The 26,597-nt window shown below is 46.7% G+C and overlaps 2 protein-coding genes across 2 annotated transcripts in view; both read right to left on the reverse strand.

Moving 5' to 3' along the window:
• LOC141117699 (NACHT, LRR and PYD domains-containing protein 3-like) overlaps positions 1–26,597 on the reverse strand; it is a 2,363,088-nt gene that overhangs the window by 2,125,153 nt on the left and 211,338 nt on the right. The gene's annotated exons all lie outside the window — the stretch shown is intronic.
• Positions 1–26,597, reverse strand: part of LOC141116654 (NACHT, LRR and PYD domains-containing protein 3-like) — a 168,202-nt gene that overhangs the window by 52,139 nt on the left and 89,466 nt on the right. The window contains exon 4 of the mRNA XM_073609047.1: positions 22,744–22,809. Within this exon, the coding sequence (XP_073465148.1) occupies positions 22,744–22,809 (66 nt within the window). The remainder of the gene's footprint in view (positions 1–22,743; positions 22,810–26,597) is intronic.

The following is a 26,597-nucleotide window of genomic DNA, read 5'->3' on the forward strand; positions in this document are numbered from 1 at the left end:
CACACAATACCACATCTTTGTTGGGTGTACACCTTTATGAAAGGTGACACCTATCACTTATGAAAGGTGATACATTCTTGGATGCACCGAACATATACCAGTTTTTCTTGTATGCACCGAACATATGTTAGTTTTGTTTTCCCTTGTAATATAGGGTTTATGTCAAAGATTGTTCTGCATAAGTTTTATTGTGTTTTTATTGAATTATGAACACACTTTTTTTGATGAGTACACACACCATTTATGTAAGGTGATATATTTCTGTATTCACTGAACGCATGTTAATTGCCACTTAGCGCTGCATTTATATAAAAAATGTTTACATTCACTATACAGTTACTATACTGGTGATGCCGGCTGCTGATTCATCCTAACTAATAGAATATTTCTTAGTAGTGCAACAATACCCCCTTTTTTCTGTTTTGTCTATTATATTCTACTTTCCTGCTAAAATTATAATGCAAATAATACATTTTAAAGTAAAATACAACACTGGCTTTTGTCAGCATTGCCTGCATTTACTGTAAAGCAATTAGAGCCAATATTGTGATTTTATTGGCTATTCAGATTGTTCTATGTGATTGAGGTCATGGAGCCTTCCATGTATAGATGCTTAGGCCGGTTTTACACTGCTAGGAGTACAGGGGTTGGGGATGATGGGACTGTATAGGTGTACAATGAATGGGGATGATGGGACTGTATAGGAATTCAGGGGATAGGGATGGTGGGACTGTATAGGAGTACAGGGGATGGGGATGACTCAGTGACACTCTTTCCCCATTGGCTGGAGGAGACACTGACACAGACTTTGAACTACCCAGAGTGAGGGGAAGGGGGGAGGGAATTTGTAGGACATAGGAACGACAAAGCCCACTGTAGGAGATGTTGGAGGCTTGCTGCTGGGAGGTGAGAACACTTCACTGCTTGTGTCACGCTGCCTCTGCTTCTGGGTTTTAGCTGGGGACATGCTGCCATGGAAACAGAGTCATGTGAAGAACGTGCTCGCTCTAGATAGCAGCTTGGGTGTGCACCTCTTCACCAAGCAGACCCACATATCCAAGAGAATGAGGGACTGAAGGAGGGGCTGGATTGAGGAGCAGTATCTACCCCCTGGAAACTTTTGAACTGAGAGAGAATGTTAGAGGCTGATTCTGGACTCTTCAAAAGACTATACTGAAAAAACTAAAGGACTGGGGAAAGAAAGAAATGCAATTCAGGTATGAGGGTAACATGTACTACCTTTTTATGCATTCCCATACTTCTCCTGTAAGCAATATATTTTTTGTTCATTTAGTAGATTATACTTAAGTCTCTCTCTCTGAGTCATATAACACACCTTTATAAGATAAATATAAATTTAAAGTGGTTGTAAACTCTTACATATACACAGAGATTAAACAAATCTTCCTATATAAGTTGTGTTGCAGAGTAAGATTGCTGGGTGCAGTTGAGTCAATTCAGATCAGACATTGTGGAGTAACATGAACTGGCTTCTTTATTGGAACATAACTGATAAGAAGTACACAGACAGGAAAAAGAAACCAACAAGTACAACACTATATATAGGAAATACAACACATCATAGAAAAATGCATAGCATAGCATATCACTGAGCATTAGCGACATCTAGTGTCCTGTTTGTGAACTGCAGTCAATAGGCTAAGCTGAAAGTCGTTGTATCTCCAACACCCCTTCTCAACAGCTAAGGCTTAGTCTGTTAAACCCATCTTCTTTGTAAGCCTTGAATGTCTTTCAGCGGTCAGGGGCTTTGTAAGGATATCTGCTGTCATATCCTCAGTTGGGCAATAAGGTAACTCAAGAAGACCTAGCTCTTGAAGATCCCTAAGAAAGTGGAACTTCACATCAATGTGCTTGGTTCTTGAATTAACTCCTTCCATGTGCGCAAGTACAAGGCATCCTTGATTGTCCTCATAGATTTCTGTTGGTACCAACTGTGGCTGACCCAAGTCTGTTAATAGCTGTCTCAGCCATATGACTTCTTGGCTTGCCTGTGCCGCAGCAACATATTCTGCTTCACTAGACGACAGTGTAACAGAGAGTGGCTTTTTACTAGTCCAACTGATGGCACCACCTGATGGAAAAAATAAGTAGCCACTGGTAGATTTTCTGTCATTGGTGTCTCCTGCCCAGTCAGCATCCACATATCCTGTTTAGGTCCTTTCATCACTTGCTGGTAACTTTAACTTGTAGTGCGAAGTCCCATTAAGATAGCGAATGATTCGCTTTACAGCATTCCAGTCCTTTTTACTTGGTGTCAAAACCTTTCTGCATAGGATTCCAACAGTTGCTGCAATGCCCGGCCTTGTAGCAGTAGTAAGGTACAGCAATTTCCCTATTGCTTACCTGTATTGAGTATTAGGTAATGGGTTGTCTTGACAATTCATCTTCTTTAGGTACAGTACCTGACCACGAGATTGTGTTTCCAGCGCGATACCATCGCGCTGGTTCTCGGCGACAGGGTACTGTGCATGTCGCGCTGGCTCACTCATCGGGAAAGGAAATTTTTTTTCCTTTCGTGATGAGCGACAGGCAGTGCTGACAGCTGTCTGGTATGAATCCTGAGGGGGAACGCCGCGCCAAATTTTAAGTGAAAAAACCGGTGTGGGTTCCCCCCAGGGGCATACCAGCCCCTTAGGTCTGGTATGGATTGTAAGGGGAACCCCCTATGCTGAAAAATCGGCGTGGGGGTCCCCCCAAAATCCATACCAGACCCTTATCCATGCACGCAGCCCGGCCGGCCAGGAAAGGGAGTGGGGACGAGCGAGCGATCCCCCCCTCCTGAGCCGTACCAGGCCGCATGCCCTCAACATGGAGGGGTGGGTGCCTTGGGGGAGGGGGGGCACCCTGCGGGCCCCCCACCCCAACGCACCTTGTCCTCATGTTGATAAGGACAAGGGCCTCTTCCCGACAACCCTGGCCGTTGGTTGTCGGGGTCTGCGGGCGGGGGGCTTATTGGAATCCGGGAGCCCCCTTTAATAAAAACACACAGTACACAGGTTTTAAGAGTAATCTATTAGGCAGCTCCGAGGTCTTCTTCTGATTTCGGAGGGGTCTTCTTCCGACTTCTCCCGGTGTTCCGCCTCTTCTCCCGGGCTCCTCCTCTATCTTCTTCCAGCTCTTTTGCCAGCGGGGGGCCCGGTCTGCTGCCACTGTCGCCACTATCTCGCCTCTTTTTCTCTTCTTCCGATGTTGACACAACGCTCTCTCCGTCTGCAATGCTGTGTGTGAGCTGCGGGGCCATATATATAGGCGCTGACCCCGCCCCCTTGTGACGTCACGGTCCCAGCATGTGCAGGGACTCTGGGGTCATGCCCCCTTATGACGCCAGAGTCCCTGCACATGCTGGGACCGCCTATATAAATGGCTCCGCAGCTCGCACACAGCATTCCAGCCGGAGAGAGCGTCGTGTCAACATCGGAAGAAGAGAAGAAGCTGCGAGACAGCGGCGAGACAGCAGTGATAAGACAGCGGCAGCAGACCGGGCCCCCTGCTGTCTAAAGATCTGGAACCAGATAGCAGAGGGGCCCGGGAGAAGAGGCGGAACACCGGGAGAAGTCGGAAGAAGACCCCCCAAAGTCGGAAGAAGACCCCGGAACTGCCTAATAAATTACTCTTAAAACCGGTGTACTGTGTGTTTTTTTATTGACACTTTTTCCCCCAGGTGAATGGGTAGGGGTACCATGTACCCCATACTCATTCACATAGGGTGGGGGGTCGGGATCTGGGGGCCCCCTTATTAAAGGGGGCTCCCGGATTCCGATAAGCTCCCCACCCGCAGACCCCAACAACCAACGGCCAGGGTTGTCGGGAAGAGGCCCTTGTCCTCATCAACATGGGGACAATGTCATGGTTATGCAATAGAGTTTCTGTGTCAGCCTACCTGTCTCCATGTGTTCATCTCTAAAGACCAGCTGCCTCTCACCTGACTGGTTTTATAACTTCTCCTCTAAGCATGGCCCCACCCCAGGCCCTATCAGGGAAGCCTATATTAACCTGTGCACTGCAGCAGTGCTGATCAACCATTGTGTGTTAGCTTTCGTGTGTACTTGCTGTGTTTCCTACGTCTGATTCCAGTTACCGACTTTGGCCTGTTCTTTACTATTCCTGTCTGCTTGTGACCCTGACCTTTGGCGTGTCCCCGACCATCCCTGTTTGCCTGTGACCCTGAACCTTGGTGTGAACTCTGTTGTCCTTGTCTGCTTGTGGCCCCGACCTTGGCTTGTCCCTTACTTTCCTTGTTGTTCCAGCCTGCTGCCTCCTTCCTCTTCACTTGTAGTCTACCGTGAGCATGAGCTGTGAGACCCTGGGGGCCGCAACCTGGAGCCATACTGCAGCACAGTCCATCCTTACCACTAAAGGCTCTGGTGAACACCTGCTGGCTCTTAGACTCCGCGCCCTGGGGAATCTATGCTCTAGCTCCCAGTGGGATCTGTGTCAGTGATCCAGTAGACCTGCTTCCTGAACCTCCCAGGGTTCAATTCGCAGCAGTCAGTCCTAGGGTCCACTACCTAGTGGTGCACTTCTGACTCCTGCAGAGTGCATCTGTCACCTAGCCTCAAGGTGAAATGACAGACAAGGTGCTTTGGGGTGGGGGGGGGGCGCAGGGTGCCCCCCCTGCCCCAAGGCACCCACCCCCTCATGTTGAGGGCATGTGGCCTGGTACGGCTCAGGAGGGGGGGCGCTCACTCGTTCCCACCCCCTTTCCTGGCTGGCCGGGCTGCATGCACGGATAAGGGTCTGGTATGGATTTTGGGGGGACCCCCACGCCAATTTTTTGGTGTAAGGGGTTCCCCTTACAATCCATACCAGACCTAAGGGCCTGGTATGCCCCTGGGGGGGAACCCACGCTGGTTTTTTCATTTAAAATTTGGCGGGCATTCCTCCTCAGGATTCATACCAGACAGCTGTCAGCACTGCCTGTCGCTCATCGCGAAAGGACAAAAAAAGTTTTCCTTTCCCGATGAGTGAGCCATTTCGGCGCTGGCTCCCACGACGGGGCTCGCAGGTGTCAAATCTCGCCGATAAATGCGGCGAGATTGACACAATATCGCAGTCACCTAGTGTAGTTGGTTTGCATGGGAGACTCTACTGGTTTGGCGTCTTCCATTCCAAATGTTTCAATTATTTCTTGTATTTTGTGCCTTTGGTTCAGAAGAAAGCTGCCATCTTCCTTTCTCTCGATCTGGGTGCCGAGGTAATTCTTTATGTTGCCAAGGTCTTTGTTGTCAAAGTGCTGATTTAGTTTTTCCAGTATTTCTGCTTCATCCTTTTCTTGCTCAAATCAAATCAGGGTATCATCCACATAAATAAACATATAGACCCATCTGTTTGTCAATGTCTTTGTGTATAAGCAGGGGTCTGCTTTACTCCTTAGAAAGTTTTGATGCATAAGCACTTCATTTATTTTTATATTCCATGCTCTGGCTGCTTGCTTTAGACCATATATACTCCTGCGAAGTTTACACACTAGGTCTGACCTTTGTTTATCTTTAAATCCTGGCGGTTGTTCCATGTAAATTTCTTCTGTTAAATCGCCATGTAGAAACGCGTTTTTCACATCAAAAGATTTCACTTGCATTTTCCTTATGATGGCTACTGTCAGCAAAGTCCGTATTGTAGTGTGCTTGACTACTGGTGCAAATGTCTCATCATAGTCCTCTCCATATTTTTGAGAATAGCCCTTGGCTACTAGTATTGCTTTGTACTGTTCAATTGTGCCATCTGCATTGTATTTTACTCTAAAAATCATTTACAGCCTATGGCTTTCCTTCCGGGTGGTAGCTCTGTAAGTGTCCATGTTTTAGTGTCATGCATGGATTTTATCTCTTCCTCAGCAGCCTTTATCCATTTACTTGCTTCTTGTTCTGAAAGCCGAGATATTTCTTCCCAGCTGGCAGGTTCGTTGCTTGCTTTGTATGAGAGATGTATAGGTGGTTTACCCTTGTTTTCTCTTGTTGAACGTCTCGTTTTTGTGTCTGAACCTTCTTGTGTCTGTTCTTCAGTACTGGTTGAGTCTGCACTCACTTCAACTGTTTGTTCGATAGTTACAGAGATGGGCTGGTCAATGTCAGTTTTCTCTTCTATTCTTGCTTCTACTGTTGTCATTACATTGTCTTTTAAATCTTAAATAAAAGTTATGCTGTTGCTAATAATAACATTGTTTGTTTTGGGATTTAGGATTCTGTAACCCTTGACATTGTCACTGTATCCAACGAAGATATCTTCAAACGCTCTTTTTTGGAGTCAAGTGGTCCTGAAGCTCTCTTCTGACTGACTTTGGGAAGTGTTGCTCTTGTAGTTTTGGATTTAATGCAACATTCACACTTAACAGTAACTGGACAAGGGGACAAGGGGATACTGTTAGATCCATTGTCAGATTCCTCCTTTGTAGTTCCTGTAAGCATTCTGGGTGCCTGTGACCTAGACGTCTGTGCCATATATGTATACAGAGAGGCCCGGAGCTGAGTGAAACGATCGGTGCAGGGCTGGCATGACAGTGCTGGGGATTGCACAGTTATCATGTAGAATAAGGATTCTGGCCCCTTTAAGGATAAGGGAGGGGCCGAGGGAGCAGTGAGGGGAAGTAGAGCAGGAGGGGGGAAGTGATGTCATTCTGAGAGCGGTGGTGGAAGAAGATTATCACAGCTCCTCACCGCTCTGCAAAAATTAGGTTTTTACCCCCTTTTAAGCTGAGATTAGACAGGATGGCAGCGATAGAGGGATTTTTGGATGATTTGAGAGCGGCGGTTGCCGCTCACGGCACGGACTGGCTGCAGCAGCAGCTTACACAGATAGCTGGAGAGAGAACAGCGGCGAGCGGGGGGGTGCCCCCACCTCATGCTCGGTGGTCCCGGCCTCCTGAGAGGTATAGCCCAGCTTCAGGCCCAAGTGAGTCCCGGGGGAGGGGAGGTCAGGAGGACAACAGGGATCCCCAGAGTATGGTCAGTGATCGGCCCCCTGTGACCAGAGCAGGGGAAGCCAGGGGAGCCAGTCGCAGAGGCAGAGGGACAAGTGCCAGGACGCCCAGCAGACCACGTGGCTCTTCCCCCCCAGTGCGTCGCAGGTGTATGACACTGAGGGATGGAGCAGCAGGGATGGAGAGGAGGAATGACACCAGAGAGAGGGGATCAGCCTGCCATGAGACAGCACAGATGGCTGGGTTGGCTGGCAACACTCGGCAGCATAGGACTGGGTCAGCGAGGAATGCAGGGTCGGGCTCCAGTGCAGCCAGCAGCCAAGTGTTAAGTACCCCACCACGCGGAAGTCGCAGAGGTACAGCTAAGGGGGCATCTAACGGGTCTGGCGGTACTTCTGAAAGAGAAGGCCATCCACAGCACCGCAGACCCTCGGCACCCAGAGCAGTCGTGCCGGGGGTGCAACAGGCGATCGTCAGGAATGAACCCAGTGATGACCGATCAGAAGGGGAAGTGTCCGGGTTGGATGGAGGAGAAGACGAATGACTCCCTGCGGCGGTGGTTCCAAGAGTGGCGGCTGTTGGGTCCGGTCCAGGTCAGCCCGGTGAGTCAGATTCTTTGAATTCTTTTACAGCTTTATTACATGCCTTATTGGGTCGAGGAAAACAGGGGGGACTACAGCATACAGGGGGGGAAACAGGGTCGGGGGTAACTGGGCCTACCTTAGCCGGGTCTGGGAACATGGGATTAAGGGAGCTGTTAGTCAGGCTGAAGGAGCTAGTGACACGGGTTGAGGCAGGGACGAGTGGTAGTCCCGCGAGTGCATGGACGGCAACTACCTTTCCGCAGACAGCGGGGGACATGCAGGTCACAGGCGTTCTACCTGTGACACCGGTAGAGGACGTCAGCATGACAGTAGTGGCCACGACTTCGGGGGATCAAGGTAAGACGGGCGAAAAAAGGCCTGATTCAGTTAGGTTGGCAGATGCGGCTAGGAGCGAAGTGTACGTGTGTTTTGAGGGACCTTTGGGAGCCCATTTAAAGACGGAAGTAAAAGAAAAGATATGGAAGGGCGAATACGTGGAAATTTTCATCTTATTGCCGTTGGAAAAATTTAACCTGGATAGGTTAAAACCAGTGGAAGGCAAGAAGGAGGATGAGGAAAAGCGGAGATATCGCTTGATTCCACGTACATTTGCTAATTGGCTGCAGGCGTTTGCCATTTTAGCGAGCGTGGTAGGTGAAAAGGCACCAGAGAATTGCTCGGCGTTATTTGTTTATTTGGAAGCCATTAGCGAAGCTCACAGGACGTATGGTGGTATGGCTTGGCTACGGTATCAGTTTTTTCAGGCAGGGGTTGGAGGTTCCGCAGCTCCAGGACAACCGGCCAAAAAAAGATGGGGTTACTGCTGGCAGTTCAACGAGGGCACCTGCAGATTCGGATCCAATTGTCGCTTTAAACACATGTGCTCCGGCTGCAGGGGATCTCATGCGCTGTCCAAATGTTTTAAAAAAGGAAAAGGTCCGGTTGGAGATGCTTCGGGTAAGAGGGAGGACTCCGGTGCGGGTGGAAAGGATGCTTCCTTTCCTCAATAGATATCCCGATCGTACAGCGGCTGCTGTATTAGAAGCTGGATTTATGAGCGGTTTTCGGATTCCGTGTTCTTTGGCAACAACACCGCCAGAGGCTCAGAATCTGAAGTCGGCAATGCAACATCCAGCGATAGTGGCCGAAAAATTGGGGAAGGAGGTAGCTTTGGGCCGCATGGCGGGCCCATTCAAAGAATTGCCACTGCCGGATTTAGTGGTCTCCCCTTTGGGAGTGGTTCCCAAAAAGGAGCCCAACAAGTATAGGCTCATACACCACCTCTCTTTTCCAAAAGGGGGGTCGGTCAATGATGCCATTGCTCCAGAAGAGTGTGCGGTGACGTACACATCCTTCGACGCGGCGGTGGCATGGGTACGGAAGTATGGGCAGGGTGCCCTAATGGCTAAGTCTGATATAGAATCGGCTTTCCGGCTATTGCCGGTGCACCCGGACAGTTTTCGGTTACTGGGCTGTACTTGGGAAGGGTCTTACTATGTGGATAGATGCCTGCCCATGGGATGCTCTATATCTTGCGCCCTGTTTGAGACATTCATCTCATTCCTGGAATGGGCAGTTAGGGACGTCGCAGGGATCAACTCAATCATCCATTATTTGGACGATTTTTTATGTGTTGGACCGGCGGGTTCCAAAATTTGTGCGGTTCTGTTGGGTACACTGCAACACCTGGCGGAGCGTTTTGGGGCTCCCTTAGCTCCTGAAAAAATGGAAGGTCCGACGGTGACTATAACATTTTTGGGCATTGAGATAGACTCAACTAAGATGGAGTGCAGGCTTCCGATGGACAAGCTGATGCAGTTGCAGGAAGAAGTGCGTGGGACCAGAGGGCTTAGAAAAATACAGCTGAGAAAACTTCAATCTCTACTGGGAAAACTGAACTTTGCTTGCCGAATCATGCCGATGGGCAGAGTTTTTTGCAGGCGTTTGGCGGCTGCTACAGCTGGGATCAGGGCGCCAACACATTTCATAGAGAAGAACATAGAGAAGATTTGCGTGTATGGCAGGTTTTCTTAGAGTCTTTCAATGGAAGGGCTCTTTGGATGGCGGGTCCCGTTAGCAACTGTGACCTGGAGCTATTCACTGATGCGGCCGGCTCCACAGGGTTTGGGGCTTTCTGCAAAGGTCAATGGTGCGCGGCCAGATGGCCGGAGGCATGGCAAGAGGCAGGGTTCTTGAAGAACCTTGTTTTATTGGAACTATTCCCTATTGTGGTGGCTATGGAACTGTGGGGAGAATCCTTCAGGAACCAAAAAGTATGCTTCAATTGTGACAATTTGGGAGTGGTCCAAGTGGTTAACCGGCTGACGGCGGCATCAGTGCCAGTGGTCAGGTTGTTAAGACACTTGGTGCTTCGCTGTTTGCAAGTGAACGCATTTATTTATGCTGTACACTTACCCGGGGTTGACAACACTTTGGCTGACGCTTTGTCTCGTTTTCAGTGGGACAGGTTCCGGACGTTGGCGCCAGAGGCAGAACAACAAGGGATCGCCTGTCCCATCTGGATGTGGAACATTGCTTTGGAATCGCAGCAAAGTGGATTCGGCAATCCGTGAGTATGGCTACGTGGAATGCCTACTCTAAGGTATGGAGAGCCTGGTTTACTTGTTTAAACGAACTGGGTGTAGCCGCAGATGATCCGACAGTCGGACATGCTGTTCTGTATTTCATCGTTCAGGGTTTTGAGAAGGGTATCTCGGCAGCTGCCATAGACCGCGAGTTGGCAGGTTTGGCCTTTCTTTTCAAATAGCAAGGGATATGTGATTACACCAAGGAGTTTTGGGTAAGACAGGCTGTCAAGGGGTATAGGAAGTCACACAAAAGCAGGGATGGGAGGCGACCGGTATCGTTTGACATGTTGAGAAGGATGTTTAATTGTTTGGAAAAGGTATGTATATCCGTTTACGAACACAAGTTATTTCGGGCAGCTTTTGCTTTGGCATTTTTTGGGGCACTGCGCATCAGCGAGTTGGTCAGCCCGTCGAAGTCAATACCAGGGGGTCTCATGGTGGGAGAGATGGAGTTGGGGCATGAGTCGATTAGAGTGTGGATCAGAAGGTCTAAGACTGATCAGGCTGGCAAAGGCAGGTACTTGGAGGTTGGCAGGATTGATGAGGTAAGTATCTGCCCGGTGACTGTCGTACAATCCTTTTTGGAGATTAGATCAGAGTTGGAAGGGCCCCTGTTAATACATGAGGATGGTGGGTTTTTATCTAAATTCCAGTTTGTAGCGGTTTTTAAAAAATGCGTGGTCAGGGTGGGGTGCGACCCGCAACAATTTTCTTCCCATTCCTTCAGGATTGGGGCGGCCACGGAGGCGGCTAGGGCAGGTTTGAGCCAAGACGTCATTCGACGGATTGGAAGGTGGGATTCGGATAGATTTAAATTGTACGTCCGACCACAGTTGTTGTAAGTATAGTTGGTTAAGTTAAAGGGCATGTTGGTGGATACTGTATGTTCATGGGCGTTTTTTCGTATTGTTCTTCTTGTTTACAGGTGAAGTGGGCCTGGTATGGATACTCGGCCACTCGTATGTTTTTTGGGGGGCAAAGAGAGCCGACGTTCGGCCGAACGGCAGACAATTAAGGATCCCCAGGCAAGAAGCACTCGTCAGGTGGATTGGGGTCCCGGGTATGAGATGGAATAGGGTGTTGGGGGAGGTAAATAGATTTGCCAGGTTTGATAGAGCCCCTGATGTATTACTTCTGCACGTAGGTGGGAATGACATGGGAGCCAGATCCATGAGGGACCTTATTAGAGACATTAAATGTGATTTTTTACGTCTAAAAGCGGCATACCCTAATATGGTCTTAGTCTGGTCTGACATGGTGGGCAGGTTGTCATGGCATTGGGCATGGTCAGCAAATAAGGTGAACAGAGCAAGGATCAAAGTGAATAAAGAAGTGAGTAGATTCTTTGTGAAGAATGGGGGCTTAGCCATCAGGCATAGAGAGCTAGAAGTAGATACTTGGAGATATCTATGCAGTGATGGGGTACATTTGAATGAGGTGGGGACTGATCTGTGGGCCCTGGGTGTGCAAGAAGGGATTCAGAGAGGCCTGAGGGTGTGGAGGTGCGCTCAAGGGTAAGGGGTTACCCCTTTCGTGCTGTGGCAGTTTGTTTGGTTTCCTTTAATAGGATTGCTCTAGTTACATGTATGAAACATGTTGTACCCATCCAGGGGATGGGGGTTGGTTATGGTACCCATCCATTGGATGGGGAGTTGTTGATGGTACCCATCCATGAAGGTTGGGATTGAAGTGGTGTACTTTCAGGCTATGTAGGGCTTGGAGGAGGTAAAATGGTTTCGGTCACCGGAAGTTAGGGTACTGCCGAGTCAGGGGTTCCCGAATGGTAAGTTCAACAAAAGAATTGTTTACAGTGACCATGGTGACAGTTGTTTACAGATAGTTTCACAATAAAGTATTATTAAAAGTTACAGTTATTTATGTATATATTTATTGTATTTTTATATTTAATAAAGAAATTTAAGGCCGTGAGGCCATTTACTCCAAAAAACTAGTTCGAGTCATTTATAATGTTTTTTGGAGGGAGGGTAATGTGGGATAATGTAAAATGGTAGGAGACTGGGCTTATACCCCTACAGTGTCAAGAGAGGCCCGGAGCTGAGTGAAACGATCGGTGCAGGGCCGGCATGACAGTGCTGGGGATTGCACAGTTATCATGTAGAATAAGGATTCTGGCCCCTTTAAGGATAAGGGAGGGGCCGAGGGAGCAGTGAGGGGAAGTAGAGCAGGAGGGGGGAAGTGATGTCATTCTGAGAGCGGTGGTGGAAGAAGATTCCCACCCACCCGCCCTAAGTTTTTGGCAGTTTGTTTGGTTTCCTTTAATAGGATTGCTCTAGTTACATGTATGAAACATGTTGTACCCATCCAGGGGATGGGGGTTGGTTATGGTACCCATCCATTGGATGGGGAGTTGTTGATGGTACCCATCCATGAAGGTTGGGATTGAAGTGGTGTACTTTCAGGCTATGTAGGGCTTGGAGGAGGTAAAATGGTTTCGGTCACCGGAAGTTAGTGTACTGCCGAGTCAGGGGTTCCCGACTGGTAGGTTCAACAAAAGAATTGTTTACAGTGACCATGGTGACAGTTGTTTACGGATAGTTTCACAATAAAGTATTATTAAAAGTTACGGTTATTTATGTACATATTTATGGTATTTTTATATTTAATAAAGAAATTTAAGGCCGTGAGGCCATTTACTCCAAAAAACTAGTTCGAGTCATTTATAATGTTTTTTGGAGGGAGGGTAATGTGGGATAATGTAAAATGGTAGGAGACTGGGCTTATACCCCTACAGTGTCAAGTCACTGTGCTTGTGTGTACATAGTCTCACCTTTTCCTTCACTGTGTCAAGGTGATATAGATGATCATCCAGCTTGGCACTTGCTATTGTCTGTTTGCCGTTTAGAATAGAACACTTGTCATCTTGGAATTTTACAGTGAGTCCTGTGGCTGTTAGACGCTTCACAGATAAGAGTTCTCCTTCTAGATTAGGAACATAAAGCACATCTTTCACTGGTATGACTAAATTGTGTCTCGCATCATCCGGGCATACAAGGGTTCCATGCCCATATCCTTCTGCATGTATTTTGCTTCCATCTGCAAGATAAATAGTTTCTTTGTTGTTCAGATCAAGTTCTGTGAAGAAACTTCTATCACTCGTCATGTGACTGGTTGCCCCCGAATTGATGCACCAGCCTTGGCATTTATTGTTGCCTGTCATTTTAAATGTGGCATTCCAGTTTCCTTCCCATGGATCATTGATTATGGTTTTGACCTTTTGTTTAGCATAAGAGGGATGCTGTCTCATTTGCTCTGCTTTCCATATAGTACTGTCTTTCTTTATGTGTCCCTGTTTGTGGCATCTGAAACACACTCTGGTCTCTTTCCTGTGTAACCTTGCGTCTGTAACTTTAAGAGCGGTTCTGGTGTCGGTTTCTGTGGAGTCATGCACTAATTCCTTTCTTCTCTGATACTCATCTTTGAGCCTGGTTTTTACAAATGCTAGCGTCAGATCTGTCTCAGGTCGTGTCTCCAGTGCATTGATTAATGCAGTATACATATCAGTGTAACTGCATAACAACATGGCTGCAGTGTGACTGTCAGTTATATTCTCCCCGATTGATCTGAGTCACTTCCAGCATTGCATTTATATGCTCCTGCATGTCCTGTTCTCTGCCAAGTCTCATTTTGTAAAGTTTCCGCAGCAGAAACAGCTTTCTGTTTAAACTGGATCTTTCATGCAGTCTTTTCAGTACGTCACACATGCCTTTCGCTGTGTCCTCATGACGTATATGAATGAGCTGATCATCCTCCACTAGTAAGCTTATGATGGCCCGTGCCTGTCTGTTTTTCTTGTCCCAGTCCTGATTATTGTCCTGTGGCCTCTCTGTGGTGGTAAGCTCCCACAGTTTGTCTCTGGATAATAGCATTTCCACTTTGAACTTCCATAGCTGATAATTGTCATTGTTCAGCTTGGCCACTGAGAGTTTAAGCTCTGAGTTTCTGGCCATCTTTTCATTTCTTCCTTTATATATGAACAGTCTTACTTGTATATAGGGGATGTCACTGGAAAACTTCCTTATGCGGATCTCTGCATCAGTCACACTGTCTCCTGGCTTTGTTCTGCCTGGGCCGCACCTGGTTATGTAACTTTATCCGGACACTGGGCCCATAACCTGTTGCAGAGTAAGATTGCTTGGTGCAGCGGAGTCAATTCAGATCAGACGTTTTGGAGTAACAGGTACTGGCTTTTTTATTGGAACATAACTGGTAAGAAGTACACAGACAGGAAAAAGAAACCAACAAGTACAACACTATGTATAAGAAATACAACACATCATAGAAAAATCCATAGCTTAGCATATCAACGAGCATTAGCGGTTTCCCCCCATGCTATCACGGGCACTGTAGCAACATCAGTATTCTTAGAGCTGGGGCTGTATGAGAGGCCTCTCTCTACATGTCAGGCTCTGACACAAGGTATGCAACAGCCACATCCACAAGTGAGATTATCCATCAGCACATCTACAGGAACAGGACTGCCACCTTCAGGAGGGGGTCCAGGGGTTACCAAGCCCCTGAGACTCCATAGGGACAGCACTACCCGACAGGTGCTGCTGCAACTAGGGACCCCAAAGTAAAGGAAAGAGACCACCCCCAGGCTGCCCAGCAGAGAGGGAGATAGAGGGATACCAGGGGAGGACTCACCACAGGCTGCCATATGCTACAAGAAGTCAGCAACCTGTCTCTGCCACTGTGTACAACTCAGAACTCCACCACCAGGTGCTAGGCACCACTCCTACATCCTCTGACCCTCAGAAGCCAAGGGAAGGCCACTGCTGTGAGCTACAAGAAAATGGTGATTCATGACCACCCTGAGCCAGCTCTTTCAGCCCATACTGGCACTTGGTCTTAGGGAAAATGGCCACTGAGCATGGCAAATGCAGGATGTCTCCAAAAGAGAAGGTAAAATGGTGGCTGTGGCTCTGGGAAAATAGCTGCCAGCCAAAAATAGCCACGTGGCAGCCATATGAACCTATGCTGAACCCAGAGATCCTCCTCTCCACTGAAGTGGGGGGTTGTCGGCCAGGGGTAACACTGTAACACAGACTATAGGTGCCCAGTCTTATGTGTCCACATGAGACATTTAACTCACTGGCCACCCCAGTCCAGGATGGGGCATAGTCGCTGTTGACTGAGAGCAGAGCTAGCGGTCTGTGTGCTCTCGCTGGTCAAACTGGGGTGACCTGACTGTTGATAGAAGATCTCCACATGAAAAAATCCCAGGAAAAGAAAAGGAACAAATAATAAAGCTATAAGACCACAAGTCCCAGCATAAAGCAATACATCCATACTCCTGGCACTAGGCACAATGACTGGAGGCCTATAGTAGAGAAGGGGTTTTAAGTCCAGGGAAGACTGTCCATAGGAGGTGCCAACATTTTTTCTGCCTAGTGTTCTACTCCTGTAGGTGTTGCTATAAAACCCTGTTTGGTCAAGAAGGTAAACAAAATCTTCAGCCTTTAGAACCACTTTAAGTGATATTACAAATGAGAATTATGAATGTACATCTTTGTATGTTTCTGATTATTAACCACTTGCCGACCGGCTCACGCCGATATACATCGGCAGAAGGGCACATACAGGCATATTAACGTACCTGTACGTTGCCCTTTAAGAAGTGGTTTGCGGGCGCGCGCATGCACTGCGAGCTCCGCGAGCTCTTTGAGTGCGACCGCGGGTCCCGCGGACTTGATGTCCGCGGGGATACCCGCGATCGTCTCATGGAGAGGAAGAATGAGGAAATGCTGATGTAAACAAGCATTTCCCCGTTCTGCCTAGTGACAGGACACTGATCACAGTTCTCTGTAATCGGGAGCGGTAATCAGTGTCATGTCACACATAGCCCCTCCCCCCACAGTTATAATCACTCCCTAGGACACACTTAACCCCTGCAGCGCCCCCTAGTGGCTAACCCCTTCACTGACAGTCACATTTCCACAGTGATCAATGCATTTTTAATCGCACTGATCGCTGTATAAATGTGAATGGTCCCAAAATAGCACCAAAAGTGTCCGATCTGTCCGCCATAATGTTGCAGTCACAATAAAAATCGCTGATCGCCACCATTACTAGTAAAAAAAAATTATTAATAAAAATGCCATAAAACTATCGCCTATTTTGTAGATGCTATAACTTTTGCGCAAACCAAAAAATGCTTATTGCGATTTTTTTTTACCAAAAATATGTAGAATACGTATCGGCTTAAACTAAAGAAAAAATGTTTTTTATATATTTTTTGGGGATATGTATTATAGCAAAAAGTAAATAATAATGCGTTTTTTTCAAAATTGTTTTTTTTTTTTGTTTATAGCACAAAAAATAAAAACCGCAGAGGTGATCAAATACCACTAAAAGAAATCTCTATTTGTGGGAAAAAAAAGGACATCAATTTTGTGTGGGAGCAACGTCACACGACCGCGCAATTGTCAGTTAAAGCCACGCAGTGCCGAATCACAAAAAGTGCTCTGGTCTTTGGCCAGCCAAATGGTCCGGGGCTGAAGTGGTTAGATGACATCCAAATCTCCTCTATCATTCAGGAACAAATCATCACGATTCCCAGTCCTGTGATCACTATGAAATCTCTGACATGGTGATCATATAGTATTATTCACAAACACATCTGTTGGGTTATGATGTCACAATACCTCACACAGATAGAAGCATTTTGACATATGAAGTTGGCAGGCTACAGTTTTTAAAGGGCAATACAGTAGTCCATTGGTGAGAACATGTTTTATAGATCCATTTCCTGCAATGAGCTTCTGGCAGTGGAATAAAATGGAATACAATTTAGTGTTCAAGAACTATGAACCTGGTAACAGAAGACAGACCCCAGATCCAGTATAATCGGTGTACATAGATCATCATTATAATTTCTAAAGATTCAGATCTAGAAGTCCTCAGTGGAGTAGATGGTACAAATGAAGTGTAATTATTCCAACACCATCTCTATCATGGAACAAGAGTCCCTAGTTTGTTTGCTGTCTCTCTTTGAACAGTGTTTACTTTTCTGATCAACTAGAGTCTGGTTGCCATAATAACCTCGCATATGACACTGGGGTTGCAGAATAGTAAAAAACAGATTGCTGTGCTTTGAAAAACAGCACAGAAAGCTCCAGCTTCACACAGTCCTTATGCTAGGAACAAGCAACAGTGACAGAGCTCTCTGACAAAGGGACTGCAAGCAACCTTACAACAATTCTGTCTTTCCGGAATCCTCTCTCAGCATAGTGTAATGCCCTGTACACACAGTCGGATTTTCAATCGGATTGTGTTGTCGGAAATTTCGATCGTGTGTGGGCTCCATCAGACTTTTTCCATCAGAATTTCCAACACACAAAGTTTGAGAGCAGGCTATAAAATTTTCCGACAACAAAATCCGATCGGTTAAATAACGATCATGTGTACACAAATCCGACGCACAAAGTGCCATGCATGCTCAGAATAAATTAAGAGACAAAAGCTATTGGCTACTGCCCCGTTTATAGTCCCGACATACGTGTTTTATGTCACTGTATTCAGAACGATCAGATTTTCCGACAACTTTGTGTGACCGTGTGTATGCAAGACAAGTTTGAGCCAACATCTGTCGGAAAAAAAACATGGATTTTGTTGTCGGTAAGTCCGATCAATGTCTGATCGTGTGTACAGGGCATAACAGTGAGGAGCAGCCATCTTACCTACCCCTGCGCACGCCACTATTCAGCTGCCAGGATAAGGGTCAAGCACCAGGATACCTGTGAGTTCAGCTACCTCTACGCTGACTGTTGCAGGACACTGAAAGGCAACATCCGAGACAGTTGCCCATTGCTGACTAGGTAACAGACCGCACGCCACACACGCTGGCTAAAGGCCTACACACACCAGCAGCATGGCAGACACTAGACACCATACAGGACAGTGATAACTTGGACACCGAGACCATTACACAACTGCGAGCAATGCAAGAAGGCACAGTGCCTAAACGAACAATCACTCATACACAAAAGGCCCATGAAAATTATGAAGCTAACATTGACACGCACTGCGCCAAGTTAGAAAGGGCTTGGGAAGACACAATATTTGAAATATGTAATGCCACAGGTGCTACCAGTCAAGAAGAACAGATTATGCAAACCATAACTCAGATTGAGTCATGCCATGGACATTACATAGCACTGTCACAGACTTACTTCACCTATCTGACTAGAACGAACACAAACGACAGCCTGCAATAATGTGACCTGAAAAAAGCGATCGATCTGGAGTGAGAAGGCATTGTGGAGACTGCCATCACAAAAGCGCAAAAAGAAAGAAAGGAGCTCCTCCTGGAGACAGTGTCACTGCGCTATAGCTCATCCAGACACTTCTCAAGGTCAGGCAAATCAGTGCAGTCAAATGCATCCAGTGCAAGCGCAAGTGCTATCAAGGCTCGAGCCACCACAGAGGCTGCATGTGCTAGGGCCAAATATGCCCAGAAAGAGGCATTTATAAGAGCTGAGAGAGCATGGATAGAAGAGGAGGAGCAGACAGCCGCCGCCAAAGCAGCTGCTGCCACTTCACGTAAAAAGGCTGAATTGGACGCAACCTTAGAAGCCTTAAGTAAGGAAGAGGACGCAGCAGCCACCATAGCCCAGGCTGAAGTCTTGGAAGCAGCTGTGCAACTGGACGGCGGGGAGCAAAATACGACCTGATGCCACCAGAGGTTGCAGGCAGTCGTACGGAAGATAATGTGAGGAGCCTTCTCTGTTTCAACACCGGTGCATCTCAGTGCAGTGAGGGCGACATATCTGACACCAAAGACTTGCTAGACCTGAGAGAAGATGCTGTTCCTCCAAGGGTACTAAGTGCCTGGGATATCAGCAGTCAAAGAGATCATCCACACGCCAATATGCTCATAATTGCACCACCACAGGCTCACCATGTGGCTGCACTAACACAGAGAGATACAGCTATACACACTGGCCAGCAATCATCAAACACTTTCATCAAAGAAGAGGCGATCACAAGACCCTTCCAGGGAACCACGACAGAACAAGATCAGCACACCAATGTATCAGGCCTGACCGACATGGGGAAGTATATGATCCGACATGACATGGTGCAGACGGGACTCACCAACTTTGACGACCATCCCGAGAATTACAGGATATGGAAGTTCACATTCAAGGACGCTATTAAGAGTCTGGGCTTCTCCACCAAGGAGGAACTCACCTGCTGACCAAATGGCTGGGGAAAGAATCCGTGGAACATGCTAAGAGTCTCAGGGCAGCCAACGTGAACCACCCCCAAGTAGATCTGGACTTAGTATGGGAAAGGCTAGAGGAGTGCTATGGTAGTCTCGAGTCAGTTGAAGATGCACTCTTCAAGAGGGTCGACAATTTTCCCAGAATTACTGCCAAAGACTATACAAAGTTACAAGAACTCAGGGATTTGCTGCAGGAGCTGCAGTCTGCAAGAACAGATCAATCCCTAACAGGCCTCAATGTCCTGGACTCCGCTCGTGGAGTGAGACCAATCTTGGAGAAGCTACCCTACAACCTCCAAGAAAGATGGATTTCGCAAGGCTCCAAATACAAAAGAGAGAAGCAAGTCACCTACCCCCCTTCTCTTTCTTCTTGAGCTTCATTCGCGAAGCAGCCTGCACAGAGAATGATCCAAGCTTCATTGTGGGTGCACAGACCACACTCAGTACAAGTAGCCTGAAGGATGAAAGACCAATGGCAAGACATGGCAGTGCTAGAACATGCCTCTCAGTTCGCAGGACGGATGTGTCCCCCACAACCCACACAAGCCCTGACCAGTCGGCCGCTGGAGTCCAGAAGCAGAGAGACATAAACAAAAAATTTCCCATAGATAAAAAAACACATCCGCTTAACAAGTGCATCGGGTTCAGGATTAAATCCATAGAGGATCGCAAAAACTTACTGTGAGAGTTGGGAACTTGCTTTAAATGCTGTGCATCTTCAGGACATCTATCCAAGGAATGTAAAGAAGCCATAAAATGCACCAAGTGTAACAGTGATAGGCATGTGACAGCTCTACACCCAGACATTTAAGTCTAGAACAGTCAAGACCCCTAACCCTATAATAAGGCAGGATGGGGAGGAAGAAGAGGTTAAGACACCTCCCCCATCGGTAACATCTAAATGTACTGAGATTTGCGGAGATAGAGGCGAAGGTAGATCTTGTTAGAAGATATGCCTTGTTACAGTGCACCCAGAGGGACAACTGGAAAGAGCTGTAAGAATGTATGCTATCATCAATGATCAGAGCAATCGATCGTTGGTTAGATCGGAATTCTTTAACCTTTTCAACATACAAGATAACGCCTCGCCTTACATGCTCCGAATGTGCGCAGGACGAATGGAGACAACAGGGAGGAGAGTAAATGGCTACATCATATGTTTCCTGGACGGTAAGGTAAAGATGCCACTCCCCACACTTATCGAGTGTAATCACATGGCAGAGGATAGGAGTGAAATCCTGATACCAGACGTGGCACGCCACCACCCTTATCTCAAGGCAATAGCTGACCGCATCCCATTACTAGACGAAAGCGCCCAAATATTGCTGCTACTCCGTAGGGACATTATGAGAGCTCATAAAATCCATGAACAACGGGATGGGGAACATGATGACCCATGCACCCAGAGGCTTGACCTAGGATGGGTGATAGTAGGCGAAGTATGCATTGACAAGACACGCATGCTTGACAATGTAGAAACCCTACGTACAAACTTGCTGGAAAACGTGCATCTATCTTTGAGCCAAGTCTGAACCACTTTCATGTTAAGGAGATGCTCGGGATCAAAGGAAGACATAGGCATGTCATCGGAGCACAACAAGAGCTTCCTGGGTTAGAGAAGTGCACCGATAACCTAGGGTGCACAGCGTTCCAGGCTACAAGGGATGATAAAAAACAAGCACCTTCAATAGAAGATAGAGAATACCTGAGGTTGATGGACAAGGAGCTCTACAAAGACAAATTGGGTAGCTGGGACTTCTCATTGCCTCCAGAAAGACAAAAAGAATGGGAAACGTGGAAGGATTCTTTAAAGTTCCTTGAACAACTTGAGATCCCACTCCCCTACTCGCCAACATCTCAAAACAATCAACTGCCACAGTTGACATATCAGAAGATTTTTTGCAATCAGGGGACCAGTCAAACAAATATGTTCTGACCGTGGAACCAATTTCATTGGAGCATGTAAGGAATTACAAATAGACACTGAAGACATTGAAGATTCCAGCATCCAAAAGTATCTGTGTGATCAATAATGCATGTGGATATTCAACTACCCTCATTCCTCTCACATGGGTGGAGCATGGGAATGCATGATCGGAGTGACTCAACACATTTTAGACTCTATGATGATGACTACTAGCTTAGCTCGACTCACCCATGAAGTGCTAACCACATTTATGGCCGAAGTGTTAGCCATTGTCAATGCAAGGGCTTTGATTCCAGTATCAACAGATCCAGAATCACCAAGCATTCTGACCCCAGCAATGCTCCTCACACAGAAGATAGGTGACATTCCCACTCCAGTCGGGGACTTCAATTCAATAAAACTGTATAAACGTCAATGGAGACAGGTGCAGTGCCTCGCTAGCACCTTTTGGGACCGTTGGAGGCGCAAATATCTTGTCATACTTCAGGAACATCACAAATGGCAAGCTGTCAAACAGAACATTCAAGAAGTAGATGTCGTTCTGTTAAGAGACAAGCAGGTGCTGCGAAACGAGTGGCCTATAGGTCTCATCATTAAATCCATCCCTAGTGCAGATGGGAAGGTCCGCAAACTCGAAGTAAAAATTGTCAGACAAGGGACTGTGAAAATCTTTACAAGGCCCAGTACAGAAACCATCCTTTTAATGGCCAAAGCGGACTATAACAAAGAAAAGGACTGAACACCCATTCTGGGAATCTTCAAAGGCATTGTGGTGCTCTCAAGCATCCCGAACAGTGCACCCCGCTGGCCTCAATTGCTGGAAGGGACTTTGGAGACTTGATATTGCATTATTATGTGTACATGATGTTATGCACTGTTGTTTTGTTTTCACATATGTACCACATAGTTAGTAATAGTGGTATCTCTAGATACCAGATGGGGAGTATCATGGAACAAGAGTCCCTAGTTTGTTTGCCTGTCTCTCTTTTATCAGTGTTTACTTTTTTGATCAACTAGAGTCTGGTTGCCATAGTAACCTTTCAATTCTCTGGTAGAGAGAATGGATTAGCCCACTCTCCCTGTCTAAATTCATTAGTTGGTTTCTCCCTGTTCCTTTTCCTGTTTAGCCAGAGCTCTGGTCTTTTTCACTTATGGAAGACTCTAAGTACAAGCTGGCAAACCTTGCAATAAGCATTCTGTTTTTTACCTCCTTCCCTGGATAAGCACTCCACATAGAGAAGCTCTCTCTTAACACCCTGCAACATCTACAAACTCATCTACAAACTCTCTGCTGTTATTTCACAAATAAAGTTAAAGGACTTTGTTGTGCTTTGATAGGAAGGCGAGTTAAGCTATCTGGCCTTATTCATATCCTCGCATATGACACTGGGGTTGCAGAACAATCTCTGCACCTTACACAAAGTGATTCCTATGATAGATACACTACGGGTTTTATTTACCTTTCAGCACCGGAGTCAGGGAATGTCCGAGTTCATCCAGCAGAATCTGATCCGGCAGACCCTCACCTATAGAGAGGAATATAAGATGATGGCTCTGAGTCATGTATGATTGAAGCCGACCTTTCACATACACCAAGCTACACATTACAATTATGTCCAAGCAGCAGAATATAATGAATCCTATGTTACATGTAACATGTCAGAGTAAAGTTCTCTATATTCTGGCCATATATATACAGTAGTGATCTGATTAAGATTGTGTTCTGAATAAGTGTAAGGAATAGAGTTGGAGTGGAGAGAGATAGAATAGGGCTCTGTTCATGCTAGTAGCAAGTTAGTGTGCTACAGTGTAGAGTGAAAATAGTTATAGTGCAGTGTGAGTGTCGTGCGACCATTCATTTCTATAGTTTAGTGTTTCAGGGCGTGTTTACTGCAGTATATCAGGGTGCATTAGTGCACGTTTACTGCAGTATATTGAGGTGCGTTTGTGTATGTTCATTGCAATATATTACATAAGTCCATGCAGTTAAAAAAAAAAAAAAAACATACAATCCCATATACACAATCCTACACCCACAGTTGATGCAAAAAAAAGCAAAGCATGATCCAATTTGCTCCAGCAGGGGAAACAATTCCTTCCTGATCCCTTGAGAGGCAAATCGGATTTTGCCTGTATCAACTTTACCTATAAATGTCAGTATCCAGTTATATTATGTACATTTAGGAAAGAATCCAGGCCTTTTTTAAAGCAATCTACTGAGCTGGCCAGAACCACCTCTGGAGGGAGTCTATTCCACATTTTCACAGCTCTTATGCCCTGTACACACAATCGGACATTCCGACAACAAAATCCATGGATTTTTTCCAACGGATGTTGGCTCAAACTTGTTTTGCAAACACACAGTCGCACAAAGTTGTCAGAATTTCCGAACGCCAAGAACGCGGTGACGTACACCACGTACGACGAGACTATAAAAGGGCAGTTCAGAACCAAGTGCGGCACCCTTTGGGCTCCTTTTGCTAATCTTGTGTTAATAAAAGTTTGGTGAAAGACGATTGGCGCTTTTTCAGACTCGTGGTTTTCAGATCGTATTTCTGCTGTTCAGTTTGTGCTTGTGGGTTTGTATCTGGTCTTCAGTTAGGGATGAGCTTCGTGTTCGAGTCGAACCCATGTTCGACTCGAACATCGTCTGTTCGCCCATTCGCCGAATTGTGAACGATATGGGCCGTTCGCGCCAAATTCGTGTGGCACATCAAGGCCCATAATTCACTGTGGCATCGCAGTGCATTGCTGGCTGATGATTGGCCAAGCATGCACTATGACCCGCATGCTTGGCCAATCACAGCGCCGTCTGAACAGAGAGCCATAATTGGCCAAAGCCAAGGAGGCTTTGGCCAATTATGACTCAGGGGATTTAGTACACGTCCCACACTATATAAGGCCGCCTGCATGGCGGCCCTGTGTATTGTGTGTTCCGGCGTTGAAAGAGATAGACAGAGAGACAGTGTCATTTGATTTGAGTTAGATAGATTAGGCAGAACAGTCAGTCAGTTAGCTGCACTTACAGTGTATTGTGTATATATATGCATCCCAGGTGTTGCATATATATATATACACTGTATTCAGTTTAGCTAGATCTGTTCCTGTTATCTTCCTACTGACAGGCAGGCTTGTCTTGTTACAGTATTTACAGCTACCTGAAGAAAATTGCTGGTGTTCTTTTGATCCTATTAGTACCACAATCAGGCAGCTAGACTATTTACAGTTAGTGCGGTGCGTCCTGCTCACAGTGTTCAGCTAAACCTACAAGTTAGTGGGGTGCGTCCTGCTCACAGTGATCAGCTAAACCTACAAGTTAGTGGGGTGCGTCCTGCTCACAGTGTTCAGCTAAACCTACAAGTTAGTGCGGTGCGTCCACCTCACAGTGTTCAGCTAAACCTACAAGTTAGTGCGGTGCTTCCTGCTCACAGTGTTCAGCTAAAACTACAAGTTAGTGCGGTGCGTCCACCTCACAGTGTTCAGCTAAACCTACAAGTTAGTGCGGTGCGTCCTGCTCACAGTGTTCAGCTAAAACTACAAGTTAGTGCTGTGCGTCCTGCTCACAGTGTTCAGCTAAACCTACAAGTTAGTATAGTGAGACCTCTGCACAGTGTTCATCTAAAGCTACAAGTTAGTGCAGTGCGTCCTGCTCACAGTGTTCAGCTAGATCCGTTCCTGTTATCTTCTTACTGACAGGCAGGCTTGTCTTGTTACAGTATTTACAGCTACCTGAAGAAAATTGCTGGTGTTCTTTTGATCCTATTAGTGCCACAGTCAGGCAGCTAGACTACAGTTAGTGCAGTGCGTCCTGCTCACAGTGTTCAGCTAAAACTACAAGTTAGTGGGGTGCGTCCACCTCACAGTGTTCAGCTAAACCTACAAGTTAGTGTGGTGCGTCCTGCTCACAGTGTTCAGCTAAAACTACAAGTTAGTGCTGTGCGTCCTGCTCACAGTGTTCAGCTAAAACTACAAGTTAGTGTGGTGCGTCCACCTCACAGTGTTCAGCTAAACCTACAAGTAGGGATGAGCTTCGTGTTCGAGCCGAACCCATTTTCGACTCGAACATCGTCTGTTCGCCTGTTCGCCAAATTGCGAACAATATGGGCCGCTCGCGCCAAATTCGTGTGGCGCATCACGGGCCATAATTCACTGCGGCATCGCAGTGCATTGCTGGCTGATGATTGGCCAAGCATGTACTATGACCCGCATGCTTGGCCAATCACAGCGCCGTCTGAACAGAGAGCCGTAATTGGCCAAAGCCAAGGAGGCTTTGGCCAATTATGGCTCAGGGGATTTAGTACACGCCCCACACTATATAAGGCTGCCTGCACGGCGGCCCTGTGTAGTGTGTGTTCCGGCGTTCATTGAGAGAGAGAGAGAGAGACAGACAGTGACATTTGATTTGAGTTAGATAGATTAGGCAGAACAGTCAGTCAGTTAGCTGCACTTACAGTGTATTGTGTATATATATGCATCCCAGGTGTTGCATATATATATATATATATATATATACACTGTATTCAGTTTAGCTAGATCCGTTCCTGTTATCTTCCTACTGACAGGCAGGCTTGTCTTGTTACAGTATTTACAGCTACCTGAAGAAAATTACTGGTGTTCTTTTGATCCTATCAGTACCACAGTCAGGCAGCTAGACTATTTACAGTTAGTGCAGTGCGTCCTGCTCACAGTGTTCAGCTAAAACTAAAAGTTAGTAGGGTGTGTCCTGCTCACAGTGTTCAGCTGGATCCGTTCCTGTTATCTTCTTACTGACTATTTACAGTTAGTGGGGTGCGCCCTGCTCACAGTATTCAGCTAAACCTACAAGTTAGTGTGGTGCGTCCTGCTCACAGTGTTCAGCTAAACCTACAAGTTAGTGTGGTGCGTCCTGCTCACAGTGTTCAGCTAGATCCGTTCCTGTTATCTTCTTACTGACAGGCAGGCTTGTCTTGTTACAGTATATACAGTTACCTGAAGAAAATTACTGGTGTTCTTTTGATCCTATTAGTACCACAGTCAGGCAGCTAGACTATTTATAGTTAGTGGGGTGCGTCCTGCTCACAGTGTTCAGCTAAACCTACAAGTTAGTGCGGTGCGTCCTGCTCACAGTGTTCAGCTAAACCTACAAGTTAGTGTGGTGCGTCCTGCTCACAGTGTTCAGCTAGATCCGTTCCTGTTATCTTCTTACTGACAGGCAGGCTTGTCTTGTTACAGTATATACAGTTACCTGAAGAAAATTACTGGTGTTCTTTTGATCCTATTAGCACCACAGTCAGGCATCTAGACTATTTACAGTTAGTGCAGTGCATCCTACTCA

This window comes from Aquarana catesbeiana, linkage group LG13 (assembly GCF_042186555.1).
Source record: "Aquarana catesbeiana isolate 2022-GZ linkage group LG13, ASM4218655v1, whole genome shotgun sequence".
Classification (NCBI taxonomy): Eukaryota; Metazoa; Chordata; class Amphibia; order Anura; family Ranidae; genus Aquarana; species Aquarana catesbeiana.